The following is a 20,076-nucleotide window of genomic DNA, read 5'->3' on the forward strand; positions in this document are numbered from 1 at the left end:
ACTTAACAATTACGATGTATCTGTCGTAACAGGGGTGTATGCGAGCTGTAGATGGAATGTCACGTTTTCTTCTGATTCTTTCCCTTTCTGTAGCTGAGTTTGAGGGGAGAGGTGAGGTGACTGTGAGAGGGAAAGAGGTTCCCAGCCTGCACCACATATGTATCGCAGCGAGATAAAGGGAAGGAGAGGGGGTAGAAATATGGGTTGACGTAGTGCTACAAAGTTGGTTGTGGCAGCAAAAGCAAGGGGTAATGGGGGAGAGAAGATAGATCAGCGGCCACCGTCGCGGAGCGGGAAAACTATCAGCGGGCTTTTTTTTTTGAGGGAGTCGTACTATATTTTCGCTGCACCCTCGAAAAGGGACCGTGCTGATGACAGCGTCAATCTGTGTGGCCGATAGTAAATCGCTGTCAGTTTCTCCGCAAGACAAATAAAGTATAGAGTGTGTAATGCAATGTCGAAATCTGGTAAAAAAAAATTCCGGAAAACTTGCACTCACACGCAAGAACTGAAAGGCGAGACTGTTGTAGGTTATGACTGAAAGGCACGAAAATGAGTTTTTATATGGTTGTGGTGTCGTGGTTGACGTCGGCCGCATGGTATTTCAATGAACTTATTCTGATCAAGGCAAGAGGGGGCTCATCGATCTGGTCGACGTTTTCTTACGCCATTCTACCAGCGCGATTTATCGCATCTTGCGCATGCTTTGCACACCGAGCCTTCCAAGCGCAGCCTCTTCCTCGACCGTGCAAAGTGTCTGCGTCTGGGCCGTGTGAGGTTAATGATCACCTACAGCAGCTTCGACATTCAGATCACAACTCTCCTATGGTACAGCGCGCATGCGGACAGCGATACGAGGACGAACGAATCAGGGTTGTATGCAACGATGTCTTTCTTGTTCCGAGCAGTCGTTTGTCCAATACGGCAAACGCTGGAGGTTTTCTGCGACCAACGTTGGCCATCAAACCCAACTGAGTGTGCTTTGCTTGACGAACCTGCGCTGGAGGCACGCGTGGACGAGCGCTCGCCATTTCCTTGGTATTTTAAACTGCGGACATTATGCACAAACAATTTGCTACACAGCTGCCCTGTTAATAAAGGTACTAACACGCTGGCCCTGCCGGAGCTTTAACGGACGTGGCGAGCACCTGTTAAATTTACAGTAGAGGGAACTCGCACTGCGCTTCCAGTGCAGTTGTCGAACAGCTGCTTGAATCGTAGTTGTAATGTCGGTAGTTCACGAGGATGTTGTCTTCGTCATGACACAGGTGGCATCACCGTTTTCGCGCTGGCTTCAGCAGCTCGCCTTGTCGTTATTCCGTTTGCTCTGCAGCTCACAATCTCTGCCCACTGTTGCGGTCAACGTGAGTTATATACTGTCAAAGGCCTCTCGTAATGTTTGTTCTTTAAATATTTCACACACTGTACTGGGGCTTATCAAAGATCAAAAACTGTTATGTATAACAGGATTATTGTCACAATGTTTGTGTTGTGGAAATATTTATGCGAAACCTTACACGTGGCTGAGGCGCGACTACAAAAGTTATGTCTGAGTTACATTTTTGTTCTGAAAGGGTCTGTGTAACATATTCTGCATGAACGCTGGAGTATACCACAAAAGGTGAAAATACAGAAACGTTTTGCGGTACCAAAATGATGAAATTGTCGTGGTCATTGCCTTTGGTTGCCGTGTTACCATGGTGGTTCCATGGACGAAGGCCGGGTCTGCAGTGATATTTTGTTTGAGCAGAAGCCGAGATGAAGAATGGCATTTAATTGAATCATATTTGTTCTGCAGTAAGTCTGGGTCATCTAGAAGTACGAGATGAAGGCTCGCATCGACGATAGGGTTGTGTATTCTCCCTACCCTGGAGTCGAGATCCCCGTTTGCTCATTCTACACCCTGGCCAAAGAGCAGCTGACTAAGAACCCGGACAGCCTGGCTTTGGTGAGCAGTTTTCCTAAATATATAACGGTCATATAGATGATGTGTCTCTGCTGTTTTACTTGTTGTATTTATAAAAACTCGCCATCATCGATTAACTCCGTGATGTTGTCAGACATGTAAAATGTCATCTATTTTAACAGCGCTGCCGAAAAGACTTTTAATTTGCCACTCTTGGCTTCTCTACAAAGGTGCCCCAGTACGCTACTTTGCGCTTATGAGCACATTAGCTTCGCGGAGAACATTTCCAGTACTCACGTCCTAAACAGTTTTATCCATACGAAAACTAAAAACGAAATGGTTATGTGTATGAATGGCTGATGCCTGGGCCATCTGTCCTTCTTCTATCCGATACCTCTCTATCTATGAGGAAGGAAGTGCTTCACAATGTTGGAACGGTGACGGTTCTTCATGCATCGACGGAAAAACTCCATTGATGACTGTTAATATTTCTTGTGCGCCCTCCCTGATGCTCCATTATATTAACCTAGAATGTCAACGCAATGTGGCTGAGCATATAAAAGGGAGATCTTCTGTCAACGCAAGAAATTGATCACATTACATACACATGCTTGCTGCTCCCTTCCCTCTCAAGCAATGCATGTGGATCGACGTTGCACGTTGCTCAAAAATGTTTTGCTCCCAATTATCGCACATCCCATCATATCCCGGTTCCTCGATAAGTGTCGTAAGCAAGGTAACGGCCGTCCAAAACGTGCAAGTGTCTCGCTTAGGCCACGTTTAGTTATCGATGCTCTGTAGCCACACTGTGCGCAGCTCGCTTTCAGATTTTTATTTCGAACTGATAATAAAAAATGAAGAAAGCTCACACTACCGTGTAAAACATGAAAGTAGCGAAACTGTAGGCCACATTCACAGCAATCGCGAAGGTTTAAATCCACGACTGCAGCCTATTAGATTCTTGTTCGCTGCTTCAACGACCTATACTCCATCATTGTTGCTATAAGTCTGAGCTTACTCCATTTTTTTGAAAAAAATAATCATGGAACATCACCCTTGGGGCGTACGCTTTAACGTGTGTTTCGCGGTCCCAGCAAGTGTTGCTATGATTGCGGCAAATGCTACGGTTTTTATCGCTACGAGGAAGTATTGCCATGACTACGGCGAATGCTGGAATTTTTTGGTCAATCTTAGCAAATCTTCTTAAGAGGGTATGTTGCCTTGAGATGCGTGCGCGGGGGACACTGGGCGGTCGCCACGAGGCACGCGCACGCGAACACTTGGTATTTACTTGGTTTTGTTTTTAACTGCCGTGCGGTCACCGCAGTCTCACCCAATCTCGCTGAGTGGGTATGCTTGGCTTCTCAAATGTGCCCACTGGAAGCTGGGCTGTCGCCGGGAGTCACGCATACAGGAGCGCTAGGCATTTAATTGCCTTAGGGAACTGGAGGGCGTTTTGCCGCAAGGCACGCACTTAATTGTGGGCGGTCGGCAATTTCTTGGTATTATTAACTGTGGAGATAAAAATTATAGTTTACTAGCGTTAAAATCAGTTGGAAGTTCCGCACAGCCCCTCACGTTTTCTGCGAAGCTATCGTTAAAGTGTGTACCAAGACGCAGGATGTTCTACGCTATAAGTGCTGCAGAGCTTCTGCTGCTGTAAATGTAATAGTTGCAAAAATTATCATTATCACATCCACACTGTAATTGTTTCGGCCGTGTAACATGGGTGTGCCTACACAGCCAGAACAATTCCAGTTCCATTCCTTGATTGACTGTAATACTTTATTGTGCACCCTTTATGACGCTTTATAATCTGAGGTCCGAGTTATTTCATTCAATGGCGCACCCAAATAGACGGACAGCGGTCGTGTGCGCAGTGCGGTTATCACAATATTATCCCGCTGCTGGGAGCTTGCGTCGTTTATAAGCAATGAACGTGTACCTACGTTGCATGCTGCTCAGGAATGTATAGCTGACAGCTAGGTTAAATAGCATCACCTTAATTCCTCTCTACTCGTCCCTACTAATGCATCTGCCGCCCAAAGCGTGCAAGTTATTTTGCTTGTACCACTCTTAAATTCCATTGTTCTCTAGCAACACTCGATACAGATTTCTGGCTTATGCTCTTGAATTGAAGTGTTTGTATTTTTCGGTGTCTTTGCATGCAGATTGTGTAGATTTTCGGTGTTTCTGTACGCTTAAAAAAGGGCCGCCGGCAATGAATGGGGACGATTCAGGTTCCCGAAACCCGCACGTTCAAACTGTTGGAACTGCGCAAAGAGTTCAAACAAAGTTGGCGCTGCTGATTAGCTACGAGAGGAATGCCTTCACGGCACGTCACAGGCTAAATTATCATTGTGACACAGCTGGCTAGAAATCTCTGCATTCTGACAAGCGATGTCAACGCCACGCGAAAACGACTGCGGCAAAACACATTTGTTTTAAGGAGGGATGCCAAAATAAATATCCTTTCAAAAGCCCTACCCGACTTTGAGGTCTTCCACTAACTCCGAATAAAGAATTTAACCAGAGGTGTACGGTAACGCATAATCATACTGCATAACATGCTTCATAAAAATGCTGCTGTTGCTCATGCTGGCACAATAATGCTTCACAAATCAGGATATTAATAAAGAATCAATCCAACAACACTACTCTTGGCTCAGTAACCCGTTTTGCACCGTATAATGACGCATAACAAGATTGCAAATCAAGGGCAATAGTTGTAAACTTTTGAGTGAAACTGAGCTTTATTTAAACACAATAAAGTTGCACTTTGCGAAGATGGAATTTAGTAGATGCATTAGATGCAATTAAGCAGACCATTATGCTAACGTATTTTCTAGGCTCAGAACTACTTTCAGCACCCCCAATGCAATAAAGATGTGAAGTAGGTTGTACATAAAGTTGGTTGTACATAGTTGTAGACGCCATAAAGACCTCAAATTATGCATCAGGGCTTACATATCCCACCGTGTAAAGTGGAATACTGCTGCATCGTGCTCACATGGCTGCATGGCAGACTCCAACACAGAAGCTATCTCTCTCTTATAAGAGGTGCTATAATCCGTCGTTTATGACTGGGAACGGAAGACATGAAGAGAGAGCACTTTGGGTTTTCAGTTTATGGAAAGTATACTTTGTATAACCAAAGACACTTTGGATATGTAATTTCCTTAGCTACGTCTGCCTAATTGTTTTTGATTCAAAGTGCATTAATCATACTTCCAGGTTTAAGTAAACTAACGCGCAGGGCAGAGCTTGTTATGGCCGGGTTTATTAAAGGCTATCATAGGCCTCAAAAAACAAATGTGCTGTATAAAACAGTGTTGCTTCGTGCTTGCGGTACACGTCATTTTTACTCAATAACTCGTTCCCCTGCAGCATAAAATGCGTTGTATATAAAGTTTTGTCTTTAATTCAAAACTTGTGAAGCCGCAATCCAAATCGAAAGATCACCAGCATGTCCCAGAGCATTCCTACGTTTCCGTAGCAATTGTTCTTCCGACGGCACTGCCCACAATCATCCTTGAAAACGGCATATACACACAAAAACAAACCACCTTATCCAGGAAAACATTGAAGTTAACAATTATGCCTTTCCAGAGAACAGTTCAGTTTGTTACACATTCCTATTCATGACTACTGTCCGAGTCTGTAATATTGCGAAAGAGTTGAAAGAAAATTTTGGTTTTGCAAGTATAGAAACAACCGACATTCTGCCTTGCTGCTTATTATATGTTCCTCCAAAAAGAGAACAAGGAGCACTGTTGGTGATATGGAAAAAGATATATTTTATGCAAACTGTTCAGGGCGCTTTCTCTTCCCTAACGCTCCGTCAAACAACCTGTCGTGCACGATAGAATACCAAACTATAAATGCCACTGATACGAAGGGCGCAGAAAAAGTACGGGTTGTGAAATTTGCCGACCCAAAGTTACTACGATATATCCCGGAGGTATATCCCGGGGTATATCCCGGAGAAACAAATTAATGGAATTCGCAGATAACCAGCGCCGAAAGGGTGTGCATTAGATGAGCGGGTTCTCCCGGCCGCAAGGGACAGAACAAGAAAGTCTTGAATCCAAAAATAATGGTAGAGATGTATATCTCAAAAGTGGAGGCATTGTAAAAGTGCAAAATTTGAACACACCCGAGAGGAACCTAATACAAAAGGAAAAGCAGTAAAGCAAACATTACAGAACTAATTATTCAAAAAATTAAAACAAAATTTAAATGACTGTTTCACTACCGGCAACTTCGGTGCACACGAAGCTTGTTCAAGCCTATCCAAGGGTGGTGTTTCGTGTTGAGAAAAATTAAACAGAAATGGGTGTTTCGGCAAAACGAAATGGTGTTGTTTATTAGCAATAGTGCTGTTTACCGATATTATTAAAAGAATAAAGGCTGATACGGAACCATTCGATGCACAGTCCCAAAACACACATGTTTCGTTTTCTAGTCGCTGCAGCATGGTGTCAGGTTTGCTTTGAGGGCTAGGCAGGGTTTGTCATAAATGCTGGTCAATTTTACAAGTTAGCCTTATACCCGGGCCGTAGAGTGCCTTTAAATTGAGAAAAAAAGGTGCGCGCTACGCGCGCTCTCCGGAGAGAGAGTGCATCTGTGATTGCCTGGGAGTATTTTGGGATACCGTGCTTCACTTCGGCAAGCACCTGCTAGGTGCGTGCTGTAGGGCACGCTGTGGGAAAAAAAGGCAGGAAAGGGGAAAACGGTTTTGGCGCACGGTGCCGGAGACTCCAAAGGCGACCCGAGGCATCGAATACAATATTCGAAGAAACAATTCGATAAATTTGTGAGCTAGTACAGTCGTAGAATATTCACAGACCGGGCCAATGATGCAGTGATGTATTAGAGGGCCACCTCCGAAGGCTTGCTTCCGCAGTAGCTCGACCGTAAAATGGCGAACATGGCGACTTAAAAACCTGGGAGCACGCTGGAGGCTTCAGCGACGCGGGCAGTTAGTGGAGACGCCCGAATAAAGCAACCAGACCGTCAGTCACATTTTTTTTTAAATCAACAATAAAATACAGGGGTCAGAAGCGTTCACATTAAGCCAACGCAAGTGGCTTGACGGGACTCCTCCCCCTGATGTGTTTATAAAACAATTGTGCGGGATTATCCGTAAGAAAAAAACAACTACAGGCATAACCAATATCGTCACAAAACTTCACAGTCATTGCCAGCAACACACCAAATTCCGGTACCTCAAGAGCCACAGTTCAACAAGAGGCTTGCATGGAATCAAAAAGGAGAACCGCAAGAACTGCGAGAATCTATTAAAATATAAACGCGACTTAGTCATTTGAAGAAGAGAATTTACTACAGATGGTGGAGTGGAGCAGTAAAATTGTTCTCCATATTTGATTCGTGGGTAGGGCACAAACCATGCTTCTGGGGGACGTATGTTATAAATATTGTTACTGTTTGGAGTCAGTTTCGATAGTTTTATATAAAATTACATTTGGTTTGCTTCAGTGTTGCATCTGATAATGCGTTTGAATTATGCAGTAGTTGAACAGAAGGAACACCGCGCTTTTCGAAAATCAGTTCTTTTTGAGCATCATTAGCAGACTTAGAGACGGCTTACACAGATTGCTTTGTAGTCTATGTAGTTTGTTATATTGGTTGCGGTCATACGTTCCCAAACTAATTGGCAGTAATTAGGCTGAGGCCAAAAAACGAATTGGTAAAATAACCACTTTTTTTCCTGCGGTCAAAGAAACCTATATTCATGAGAACAGCAACGATGGCCGCAAGTTTGCTCGAACATTCCCGACTAGTTTATTTCACGTTAAGCTGCTGTTAAAAAGAGCGCAAGGATTTTCTCAAGGGGAGCGATTCCGATGCTCAAAGAACCAATGCTTACGCTTTTGCAAATACTTTCTTTAAATTTGCTGGTCTGCACAAAACTGGGTTAGCTTTAGTTGAGTAATGGCTCATCAATAACCTTCAGTAAAATTATCCTGTTTGCTTAGAGCATTTTTTTTCGCCAGCTAGTAATTTCGTAGTATCTTCGGAAGAGAAAGTGAGGTGGTGTTGTTTGTTTAAACAACAAATCTGCAAAATTCCCTAATAATAATACTCATTGATGTAATACAAAAATATTAAAGGCGCTAGGATAATCCCAGTGGCCACTCCTAATATTTTGAGTGGCAATAAGGTATTTCACTGTCTATTAAAACATTCTGGCATAGATACTAAAGGTAACTTTCTAACAAAGTATTATGTACACCTTTAAAAGCAAAATTCGTGAGCATTTTTGGTTATATAGTACTCTTAATGCGATCGAACGGCTTGAAAAAATCCACAAAAACTTCTTATGTTGCTGGCTTATTCTCAGATTCATGCAGAAATCATTGTTTTTTTTTTGCTATACGCTCAGAGTAGGTTCAGAGATATTTTATGCATCCAAACTGTGAATTAGTTATGATATTTTGTTTTTCACAAAAATCGGATATCCTTTCCCACATTTGTTTTTCCATGTATTTTGAAACCACGGGAAATATTAATATTGGTTTATTGTTAGGCAGTGCATCGCTATCACCACCTTTCATATATTTTTCACTTTAGCCGATTGGAAGCGTGTTGCTGCATTCATGTACAACCTTGCCTTTTCCGAAAGCAAGGTTTGACAGGTGCTGAAGGACAGGGCAGCTTGTATGTAATGCGTGAGGAAAATTTCATGGTCATCGGGTGGGGAAACGCGTTACTGCAGTTACTCGGGGGCATGTAATCCAAAATACCCGCTTTGAAGGAGCATTTCTTGAAAAGGGTGAAAAAAGAATTTTACATGCGTTAGCCATCTGCTCACCCGATGAGGGTGCGCCGTCCCAAATTATTTCTGCACACTGCGTATCTTCCTGTTTTCGGCGAAGAAAATTGTTTAGTATTTTCCGCAAAACATTTTTTTTCATTACTTCATTCTTGAACACATTAAAAAAAGCACAATCAGCCTGCCTGATGCAGCTAGCCACAGTATTTCTGAATTTATTAAAGCAACGTAGGTCTTCCATAATTTTTTGGAATCGCGCATTTGGGGTATCTTTTGTTTTCTTTTTTCTACCCCCGTTGCATCATAATATAAGGGCAATAACCGCCATCTCGTCATGATATTGCTACAGGACTACTAGGTCTTGGCCAAAGCGCGCTTTTTTGACGTGGCAAAAAGGGATAACAACAAGAAACAAAAATTTGCCCATCTTCCCGAAGGGAATGCTGAGTAGATGCGGGGCATCGCGGGGTTCCGTTGTGTTTCCGTTGTGTTCGTAGTCGAATTTGGTGGAAATGCCAACCCACTAACTGACGGGACTGTTGCTTCCATCACACTTCATCGGAAGAACGGAGTGAAGTGGAGTCGACCGCAGCAAGCGCTGAACTGAACGCGCGCAGCGCGCTACCCGATTTACATTCAAGGTTGAAGGAGAGGAGACGAGAGGAGGAGAGATGCGCAAGCGCCGAGCATGCACCGCGAAAGCAAAAGCGGAACGCGGGAGAAGCGAAACGAAGTGCACGCTGCTCGTACGAGAGAAAAAGTGGCGGGAGTATCGCGAAGCTGTGGGAGAGAGGGAAGGAGGAGAGTTGCGTATGGGCAGTGCGAGTGCGGACGCCGACGCGGGACATGCCCAGACTAAAAGATGCTCCACATCTAAAACGACCACCGCAGGCGGACTGTACAGGTCATCCTAGAACTAAACAGAGCACTGGCGCAGTGACCGAATTACATGCCGAGAAACTCCAAAAGGAAACAACGAGAGGCGTACTGGAGCGGTGTTAGAACTGCTGCCGTCGCACTATCTGATGAGCTTAGTCGCCGCTCTGCTAGCGTGTCTGACCCGGTCCGACAATACCCCAAAGGTTTTTCAATGAATTTAGCTGTTCAATGGCACTGGTTGCATTGCTGCTCGCAGCCAGCACCAGCGGCCGTATCTGCCGCTCATTTTTTAAATTCGAGGAAGTTCCGCACATGAAAATGCACGTTGTATCGCGATATAAAGTGCTTCCACAGCTGTTTTTTCTGCTCATGGGGTGCATAATATTGGCATCCCGTCATGCAAATTTTGTCAGACAGACGCGTTCATTGTTTACCTTTCGACGGAACAGACCTGAGCTTAGTAGTTATAGCAATTACTAAAACGCACACGAGAAAACCCCCGATGGAAGAAAAATGTATAAAACGGTGTACTTTTTAAAAAGGACAAATTTTATAGTATCTATGCTTGAAATCTAGGTGAAATTCGCAACAAGGCAAGTGCATGGAAACCGGGTAGACAGAGAATATTTTCTGCCTCTAAACAGGATATTGATTTTTGCAAATATTACTACCACAATGCACGATTTCAAGCGCATAGCTTCCTCGAACTCAAAAGCGGTGGGTACGATCGGCGCTGTTTGTTGCGAGGGGAAATGCAACCAGAGCTAGTGTGCAGCCAAGTGTTATATTCGGGCTCCTCATTTAATTAAGGAAAGCCGCCGGTGGCTCATGTTCGGCGTCGCGTACGCTGGTTGCGGCTATCCCGTGTCCCTTTCATGTAAGTTCGGAGCCGCGGAGAGCGTGTTTTGTGCCCGTCCTTTTGTGTGTCAAAAGACGGGGGCGATTAGCCTGAGTACCTCTGTCGCGTCGGAGCTGGCTGGGTCATTCGGGATGACAAGCTGACGAGAATCTGAATGACGGTGTGTCTCATAGTGTCGAAAAGGCGCGCGGTGTAAGTTTTTGAGAATTTGCGAAGCCGGCGCCGGGCGCTCTTCGATGACGGGTCGTTTGCCTCGACGACGGTCGCCTGGGCTGGCAGCGTCTCTTCCCGTGGGCTGTTCAGGCGGGCGGCGTCACCCCTTTAGTCTGGGAGGGGATTAGCAACGACTCCCTCTTTGTCTCGGCGCGCGCGCAGACAAGGCGCCAAGGCGAGGACGCGGGAAGAGGTTAGCCGCGCGAAGACTGCTCCAAGCCGTCTTCTTGGCTTTTGATCAGATGCCGCCCGCTGAACGTAATGGTGTGTCCACTTTAGTCCGCAGATGTCCTGTATTTGCTGGTCGGGTGCAACAGCGTCCGTGGGAAACGCACTATGAGTGCATAAGAGAGAGGGTTGGGTCACGGGACCGCAGGTGGGGACACATGTGTGATTGGTTGGTTCCCGTGGCCAATCAATGGTTTCTATTAATTGTTTGAATGGTTTTTCTCTCTTTCTTGAACGTCCCCTTTTTGGAGGCGGGGTTTTTGGCATCAAAACCGGAGTGTTGGGTTTTGTCGAGGGTCGGTCGAGAGGGGATCCAGTTCAGTATAGATCTCGGCCGAACAGGCTGCTGCGGCCAGAGTGACAATGTAACCGTCACTCTGTCCTGATGTAGATACCTGGAGTCATGTAAATAGTGTAAATAAACCTAATATCTAGCAGGGAAGGCAGTCCTCATCCCTCATCCGCTCCAAGCATCGGTCGTCGGTCGTCGGAGCGAGTCGAGATCGTCCTCTCGGCTCGCGCATCATAAGAACATCACTATTTCGTCTCCATCAGTTCGCCAAGAAGATGGAGAGGCGAAATCTAACTCCAAGCATGGTTTGTTTGGAAGCTGTCACGCCTAGCTGTCATGCCAGAACATGGAGAGCGGTGGTCAAAGATGTGAGATGAGGTGGCAGGTGCGGTGCGCCCGCATTCACGGAAAGCCGCCTGTGGCTTCCAGTCGCCGTGGCTCGGCGGCGCCGCCATAATATTCGGCTACCGCTTCTCTTCTGCGTTTATCTCTGCCCGGACGTGCACATATTCGGGCTCTTTCATTTGAAATCATCCGCCACAAACCACAAAAAAACCAATGCGGCCTGTGTAAATGCCGTTCAACTCTCTCGGGTCACAAAATTTTTGTGCTTTTTCTGCTTTAAATTTGGTTTTTACTTGGCGGACTGGCGTCCATGGAACTTTGTCATCGGATAGGTGAGTGAGAGGCGCTCCCGAAACCAAAACGTTCTATGAGACACTCGTCGAATACAAAGAAAACCCGGATAAATCAAGAAACTGTATACAATATCAAAATGCTCCCCGCGTACGTTTATGATGTACATATGCCTCGCAAGTAAAAACGCAATGTGCTTGAAAATATTTATTTATGCACAGCCTATGTTCAAAGAACCTAAGAAGGGCATTTCCTTTATTCGAGACTCATAATTCACCTACCAGAAGTAACATCATTTTGTTAGAGCGGCGTGGTCGGTAAAAATTGTCAATGTAAATGTACTGTGCACAACATTCTACAAATTTCATCATAGAATGCATTTCTAAAGAAAACAAACAACCTCCAGAATACCGCGATAATTTTTTTCTACCTTGTCAACACTTGTCTTCGCAGTGACTGGCTGAAGCACTGCATTTATACACAGGTGAACTAATCAACGTTTGCCGATCTCATTCCGAATAAAAAATATCTAGGGTTACAGCAGTGGCAAGCCTGAAGTCTTCACTGTTTCTTTTAGACTATGCGTATACTGGTTTATATACCTGGGGGCATGTTACCTATAAGCGTGAGGCCAATGGCTACCACTAACTTGCATGAGGAAGAACGATCAGCTAAAGACATTTTTGTGATAATAACTGCGATCAATTATAAACTTCATCCTGTTCTGCCATTTTTTGTTTGTTTTTTTATGAAAAAATATTCTAAAGCATTGCGAAATTTTCGACAAACGTACTTGTAGGTAAAACTAAAATGTATTAAACACATGCCAAAAAAGCCCAATTTTCGCAGCCCTGACATTCTGTTCCAGGTGGACGATGTGCTGCGCCTCACTCGAGCGGAATTGCTGGTACGGTGTCAGCGTTATGCGGTGGGCTTCAGGCGCCATGGTGTGAAGCCGGGGGACTTAATTGGCATTCAGCTCAACAACAGCGTGGAAAACCTTGCTGCCGTGTTGGGCTGCATCTTCGCTGGAGCAACCATCGTTCTGGTGAAGACGTCACTCACTGAACGTGAGAATATTGAAACACATACTTGATATTACTCTTCCTGTCGCTAGTTAAATAATCGAGATGACGGCAAAAACAACGAGAGCAGGAGACGTTCAGGCCGTTCACGTAGAATACACGGGAAGGATCTCTTCGTGCTTTCGCCGTTTATAGCAGCTGGTATTCGTCATGTGTCTTCACCCACTCGGAAGATTTTTCACTTATGTATACACCTGCTACTATTACTGTTTCTAGAATCACCACGATACACATATCTCCCCATAACGCATCGGTAGAAATGTAGGCACATATCATCCGGTAGAATTAAACTTTTTTGGCGACTCCTCATCACTTTTAATGAGTGTTGAATGTGTGAACAGCATCCTCCGATTCCACGCCCTGAGTGGTCTTTTTGTTCGGCAATGGTAGTCGTTTTTAATTTTTATGAAGCATGTTCTGCTGTGGTACAGTTGAACAGGGTCCGGGTACTTCTCAGAATTTTTACTGTAGCACGTCATTCTTGGCTGTACACAGAAATATTTTAAACGGCATCGCTTATTATTCAAATACAGTTTTTCATGCACATTGTGTTCGGTGCTAGACCACCTGCACCTCTACGAATTAAAGCAGCCCGAAAACATTTTTCCAGCGATGTTTTCATCGTCACGCGGGCAGCGGTTTAGACTACAACCGTTGTAGGTCAAGTACTGCTATGCAAACCGGCCTGTATTGGCAAGACTCTTGACAGCTGAATGGAGAGTGCTTGCTATCGAACGCATCACTACGTATGCGCATGACCCCACGCTGTCCAGCAGTGCGGAGGCATTCTTGTCCTGGGCGTTGGTCGTTGACCCATACATCTTTGGGGAAATGTGCTACGCCTCGAGGCTTGGTGAAGTAGGCTTGTGAAAGTTTTAGGGCGAACAGTTTTCTTGAAGTGAAAGCAAAACGAGAATTCAAGAATCGGCAGAAAGCTTCTGACAGTAGCTCACATCGTAACTAGCAGATGCTTTTCTCTGTTCTATGGAAATCGGGTTGCTCATGTGGAGTTTTCTAGTAATAGACATGTGGAAAATTGTACTTTCTTCTCATCGCACAAGCTGTCTGCACAGCCCAATTCATTTGGGGAAGTATTTTGTTAAGCCGACGGTTATCTTTAACGTGGGGTTGTTTTGAATGTTTAACTCACCGAACTTGCCAAGAAAAGGCAAACTCGTTTTACGTGCTGCTGGGTGTACCAGTTGTCGAAGTTTTCTGGTTCCAATTCAAAAATGGATGCAGTGGGCTCACATAAATAAACTCCAAAATGAAGTAGGACATTTGTAATGAAGCCTAGGCAAATATTTGACAAGCCTGGCCACCATGGCGCGCCCCTTGCGCGTATTTATTTCAACCTCTGCGCTCCTTTATATCAAATGGTAGATTTCAGTAATTACATGTATTGCTGCGGCAATACTTCCGTCACAATTGTTATACATGTCTGGTACGCAATCCTTGCTTCGTAACGGTTGCAATGGTTCGGGCTGGTGGTGCTTTTAGCTGCAACATATGCTTCACTCTGGTCTCAGTGCGGCGTTTAATTGTTTCCGTGCGTCTCGTAACATGTGGTTTGGAGGCGCACAGCGTTTTACAGTTGCCGCTAACGCAGACCATGCGGTGTCTCTTGTACTAGAGATGCTACAGACTATAAAATAATGCGTGCAGTGTTGCAATAGCTGTTTATTTCCATTGTCATTATCTTTTTTCTCATTCTGCAGTATCTTTCTCTCTGTAAATAAGAGAGAGGTTTGACGAGCGGCTGGTTTAAGCAGCACACACGCATGCTCACGTGCAAAGCTGTTTTGTTAATTAGCATAACAAAGTTATTCATGTGGGCCTCCAAAGGTGCAATATTTTCCGCATATTTTGATCCCCATGATCACTGTCCGTGTGCGTTATTTTGTCTTTTGGTTACTACAACTGAAAAGAGAGAAAAGGTGAAAATTCTTTAGTGAGACCGGAAAGGACAACTCTTCATAATCCCGGACTTGCTACTTCAGGTGGTTGGCAAATATGTTATGAGGGTTAAATGCTACAAGGAACAATACGAATAACAAAAGGAAAAACGAACGGTCATCTACCAGACGTACAAAGGCACACGCATGCGAAAAATAGCTACAGAGGCTGTGACAGGGTGGAGTCGAGGACAGATTCTTAAGAAAGCGCACAAGAGCTTTAAAACCCCGCACCGGACTGTCTTCGCTGCTCCAAGGGCCTGAAAAGTCCTTCATGCTTAGCGTTGTCGCCCGCAGTAAACGTCGCGCTGCCATTCGAGCCGAGGTGAAACGTGGACAAACGCAGGACAGGTGTTCTGTGTCCTCTCGTACATCGCAAAGGGGACACAAAGGCGATGCCACCAGACCGATTTTGTTAAAAAAGCTTTTGGTATAGGCTACTTTGAGATGCAAGCGATATATCGCACACTCTGTAGCCTGGATAAACAGTGAGGTATACGAAACGTACACTTAAACAATCATCGTGACTTGAGAAATCATAGTGGTTAGCCCTACATACCACTGTTAGCGTAAACAGGCGATGCCACTGTGTAATTAGTTGGCTTAAAACACTCCTGTATGCCTCCTGATGTCGGAACGTATTGTCTCTGTTCAATCACCCTTGTCCTCAGACAAGGCCCGTGCAGTGTTATTGGCAGAATAAATTACGGAGAACTTATACATGAATCAATGAGACTCACATAAAGTTTCTTAACGTTCTTGATCAGTCAAACTTGGTCCTTTTACGTGGCAGGCACAATGAAGCCATCATTATATCCGCGAAAAAATTCTTTCCACTCCGAATGCCGCCGTACGGGACACCCACAGCGAAGCGGATTTTGCCGAAACATGACACAGCCCGGTGTCGCAACGTGCCGAATGGGACACCCAACGCCGCCTTCACATTTAAGAGGCCGCTAGACCTCTCATCCCTTCGTTTATTCCAAATCACCCCTGATGCTCTTCTGAAACCGTCTGCACAAGGGTTCGAAACCGTACTTGCAACTATTCCTATGAACAAACTAAAAACAATTGGCTCCAATCCGCGCTGTGAAGGTGGTTTGAAAGGAAAGTTTTACATGATACCCACAGCCATGCAACATAACCTAAATTAACACACGTGGTTCTAGGGTCATGTGGTGGATTCTGCTTACGGCGCTCTTGAGAGAGACGGTAGTGTTACACCTGGGTCCTTACCATTATCTTTTATTTTATAACACATTGATGGCCGGGAAATGCCAGAGGGGCACAGGTGCCTGCAGGTAAAGAGTGTACCAAAGTGAGCAGAGGAGAACCGGCTTGTCTTGGTCCGCGCAGAGAAGTATTGTAGAGTTACCCTATAAGAACTTCGCTGCAAAAAAGACCTGTGGTAGTCGAGGGAGTTTGTGCTCGCCTTGCACTGCGTGGTACCTTTGGTCCACTCCACGCAAACTCAACCAGCTTTCTTTCCAACGCTACCTGTTTTTTGTACTAAATTTACGGAAACAAATGGTGGCTTTTTGACCATTCATTGGGCCGTTCTTGTTTACGGAGACAGCCCCAATCTGCCATTCGTCGATTATTTAGTATGCATTGGACGTCCGTTTTTCAACCAGAATAGACAACAAATGATTACGCTCTAAAAGTCACTCACGCACTAGGAAAGTGCCTAATATCATTGTGGCAGGCCAGTCTCAAAGGTTCTACATTGGTTTTTAGGCCGCTCCTCAACCTCGTGAACGACACAAATATTATCTATTGCTACAGAGTCATTTTGCACTGAGCTTCAATTACAGGTTACAGGGAGTTCAAGTGGATGTGTGGCTCTGATTTTAGCGACCGCATGCAGCAATGATCAACCTTCGTTGCAATAGCAATGCATAACATTGTTCGTGTAGTTCACGTTGGTGCTGCATACAAATGTATTTCGAAGTCATTGCACAAATTTTCATAGGCTCTCTCATTCTAGGCTGGATTCGATTTGGGTTTTCTGTCATAAAGATTGATGCGCTGAGAGCTATATATTGCATGAGGTTGTCTTCAATGACCACTGTATTTTCCAACGGTCTCTCACGGTAACCAACACCTACAAAAATAATGAATTTCTCGAGGTTAATGCGTCGAGGCAATACCCTAGTTGTCAGGCGACCTCCACTTGAAGGTAGCCCGCTGTATTCGAAGCCTCGATAATATTGTCGAGTAATAAAGCAAGAGACTGGGCGAGTCGGTACATTTTCGAAAGTTGAAATTGTGCTAAACGACCAAAAAACAATAGACCAAAAACACGAAGTTGTCTGTTCGCTATTACTCAGGTGATCTTTAAGGTGCGCTGCAATCCCCCAAGAGGGCACTCTCGCTCTCTACCTGGATCCAAAAGGAGCCATCGCGACCGTAACTGAACCTTGTTTTCGGGTTCAGCAGCACAAAGCCCTACCCACTGAGCCACCGTAGTGAATCTGAAAGTATTGAAGCCGGAGCATGAACTGGCAATATTGCGTATTCTTTAAGTTTTCACTCCCTGTGTGCCCGCCATTGTCATTTTTCTAAAACGTTGCCCTTTGAATAACAGATAATGTGATTTGCCTAAATTCCTACGGGTGGAGGGAATCACTTAGAAGTGATTGCCACTGCTATTGAAGAGGCCGCAGTGATAGCATTACAAGAAACGTTTCATCGTACAATTAATTTTTTAAGGAAGCTCCATGGCCACGAATGCTGGTATTCGGGTGAACATATCAGCGACAGTCCAACAAGCAGACACAGCTACAAGAGTTTTTTTCCCCATGCATTCAAAACCCCGAGCGCGGCTGTGATCCCAATTGCGCTCTGAAGAGCTGCCAAATCTTCGATCTTAAGGCATAAACGCCCGTCCTGCCTAACGTACAGAAGTATTTGAAGGTCCAGCCCAATGTCTGGAATGGCGCTGCGCAAATTGGCAAGAGGTTGCACTGATGTGGCACAAAATGCTTTCACGAAATATTTGAGACACCTATTCTAAGCTCCAGTACAGCTGCGAATCAGATTTCATTGGCCAATTTGTTAGCTTTCTGACTAATCCAGAAAGATTGACAGGAAAATTAAAACCAACGAGTTTTGGATAGGTATTAGCTTGCATGGCACACGGGATACGGGACCGCTGGGCATAGCAGCGTAGCTCTAGTATTTGTGGAGTCAGTATAACTTGGGCAGGAAATAGAGCGTCAAGGAGCTTCCATTATCGCACGAAGTTTCGGCACACGTGTAAACAGCGTGTGAGAAGTTGCACTGTTAGGTGTCATTTCTTACATTTTTCAGAAATTCCGATCGACAACAGTTACATATAAGCTGCAGTATTGTTAACCTATTGTAAAAGGGTGAGGCTGCACATATTAGAGATATCATAAAAATGTTTTGCACCAGCGGATGCGTTTTGTACCCTAATTTTAATGAATGGTGCTCTGATTACTAGTATCTGACAATCTATCATTCGGGATGCTACAATTCACAGAGGAAATTCGAAGCCAGGTTCAAGATTTTGGCAGTATGCACATACTCACCGAGGTCCAGTTCACGGAAAGGGTGGCCGCAGCAACTACATCGCTGGATATGAAGGTAATCTTTGCAGAAAAAGGCTGCTTTCTGCGGTGTAACTGCCAAGACATCTGTTTTAAAGAGAGACGTTGTTAGCTGCCTCAATGAAAAATTATTGCCTTGTATGTATGTCTTTCTTCGTGCGTGCCTCCAACGACTAAGGCAGAAATTGTACTTGTTGGCCTGATCACAAGTGGGCTCCTGATCCGCAGGTAAGTAGTTGGAAAGGGTTAGGTGAGGGGAAGAGGAATGCGGCGGGATATGAAGACAACATGTGGAGTATAGTAGTGTGGGAAATAGAGGAGTGACGGGAGAAAGAGGCTAGAAAAGTGTATAGCTAACTTAAGAACAACGGAAACACTCGGAATTGAACAGTTGACAACGATGAAAGAACTCCACTGGAATGGGGAAGTTTGAAGAGGTGGAGAGGAGAGGGAACACTGAACCGGGTCTCGTTATGAGAATAATGCCGAGAGAGGAAGCGGAGAATAGCGCAAGGGTATTTGAGAAGAAGGACACTGGGTTAAAAAGGAATAGTTGAGGGGACAATAAATGAACAAAATAAAAAAGGTGTAGCAAATGAGTGCGCTGTGGTTGCGGTGATTATAATGGGGGAAAGTGTAATGGGGAAGCGCCGTTGGGAGAAATTGAGACAAAAATGAAGCCGATGGTTAGTAGAGGAAAGGAGCCTTTCAGCATTGAGGTGAAACTTTCCAAATATATAAATGATGAGAAGGTTTTGTTGACCAGGAGCGGAAAATCTTGCAGCTCACTGACACCGGCCACTGAAAGCCCCACGATTGTAAGGTGCGGTCACAACAGATGGCGTGCGAGAAGGCGGCGCATGCAATCAGCATCCGATGCTATATGCGGCATGATACATTTTGGGCCAGTTACGGCCAGCCATGTCATCCTCGTCACACGGGTGCACAGTGTCCGTGCCGTCGAGCAAGGCCTTATGCAGGCAGCGGTTCGATTTCTGTTTCGTCTAATGCAGGCAAAGTTACCTTAGAATAATTTGCAGAGGTGTTGAGGAAGAACGGTCCCGCGGGCTGGGTCGAACACGTTGAAGAATGAAGGGATTGGTTCTGGTACCCACGTAGCCTGACGATCCTCGCGTCCACGACACGACCGCCCCTACGCGTGTGCATGTGGGGCACCGGACTATAGAGTGGGCTTAAAATGACACTAAGGTTATTCCTAAACATTAACGGATTACGAGCGCAGATTGTAGTCTGGAGTCTGTAGGCCGTGTTTAGACCACTCGCGATGTGTTTACGTGAATATAATTCCTAGAAAAAGTAATTCAAAAATGCTGACCTACTCTCTGCATCATCGCCCATTTTTTGTGATGTTTCGTTTCACGTCAGAAAATGGTTGTTGGCTTGACTGCGCTACTTAACGGCTAACCGACCCTCTGACTGGGTCAGCAGTCGGCCCAGTGTTTAGTCCGCCTGCCGCCAACGAGTCGTCGCAATTCTTTCGCTTAACTGAGCCACGACAGGATTGTGAATGGAAGAATGTGCCTTTATTTTGTTAGTTTGTACACTGTATCATGTTCTGAGTCCAGATAGCTCCACACAAGCGCTGCACAAATGCGCATGCGACACTTAGCTGACAGGTACGCTAACCTGAAATC

General features: G+C 45.0%; 1 protein-coding gene across 1 annotated transcript in view; it reads left to right on the forward strand.

Annotated features, from left to right (window-relative positions):
• The window catches only part of LOC144175501 (putative 4-coumarate--CoA ligase 1), a gene marked incomplete in the record, with an annotated part of 354,765 nt that overhangs the window by 302,939 nt on the left and 31,750 nt on the right, over nt 1-20,076 (forward strand). Inside the window, 3 exon segments of the mRNA XM_077704581.1 lie at nt 1,799-1,948; nt 12,678-12,879; nt 18,355-18,458. Coding sequence (XP_077560707.1) covers nt 1,826-1,948; nt 12,678-12,879; nt 18,355-18,458 — 429 coding nt within the window.

Source organism: Haemaphysalis longicornis, unplaced genomic scaffold (assembly GCF_048455015.1).
Source record: "Haemaphysalis longicornis isolate Haplotype H1 unplaced genomic scaffold, Haemaphysalis longicornis Haplotype H1 scaffold_3, whole genome shotgun sequence".
In the NCBI taxonomy this organism is placed as follows: Eukaryota; Metazoa; Arthropoda; class Arachnida; order Ixodida; family Ixodidae; genus Haemaphysalis; species Haemaphysalis longicornis.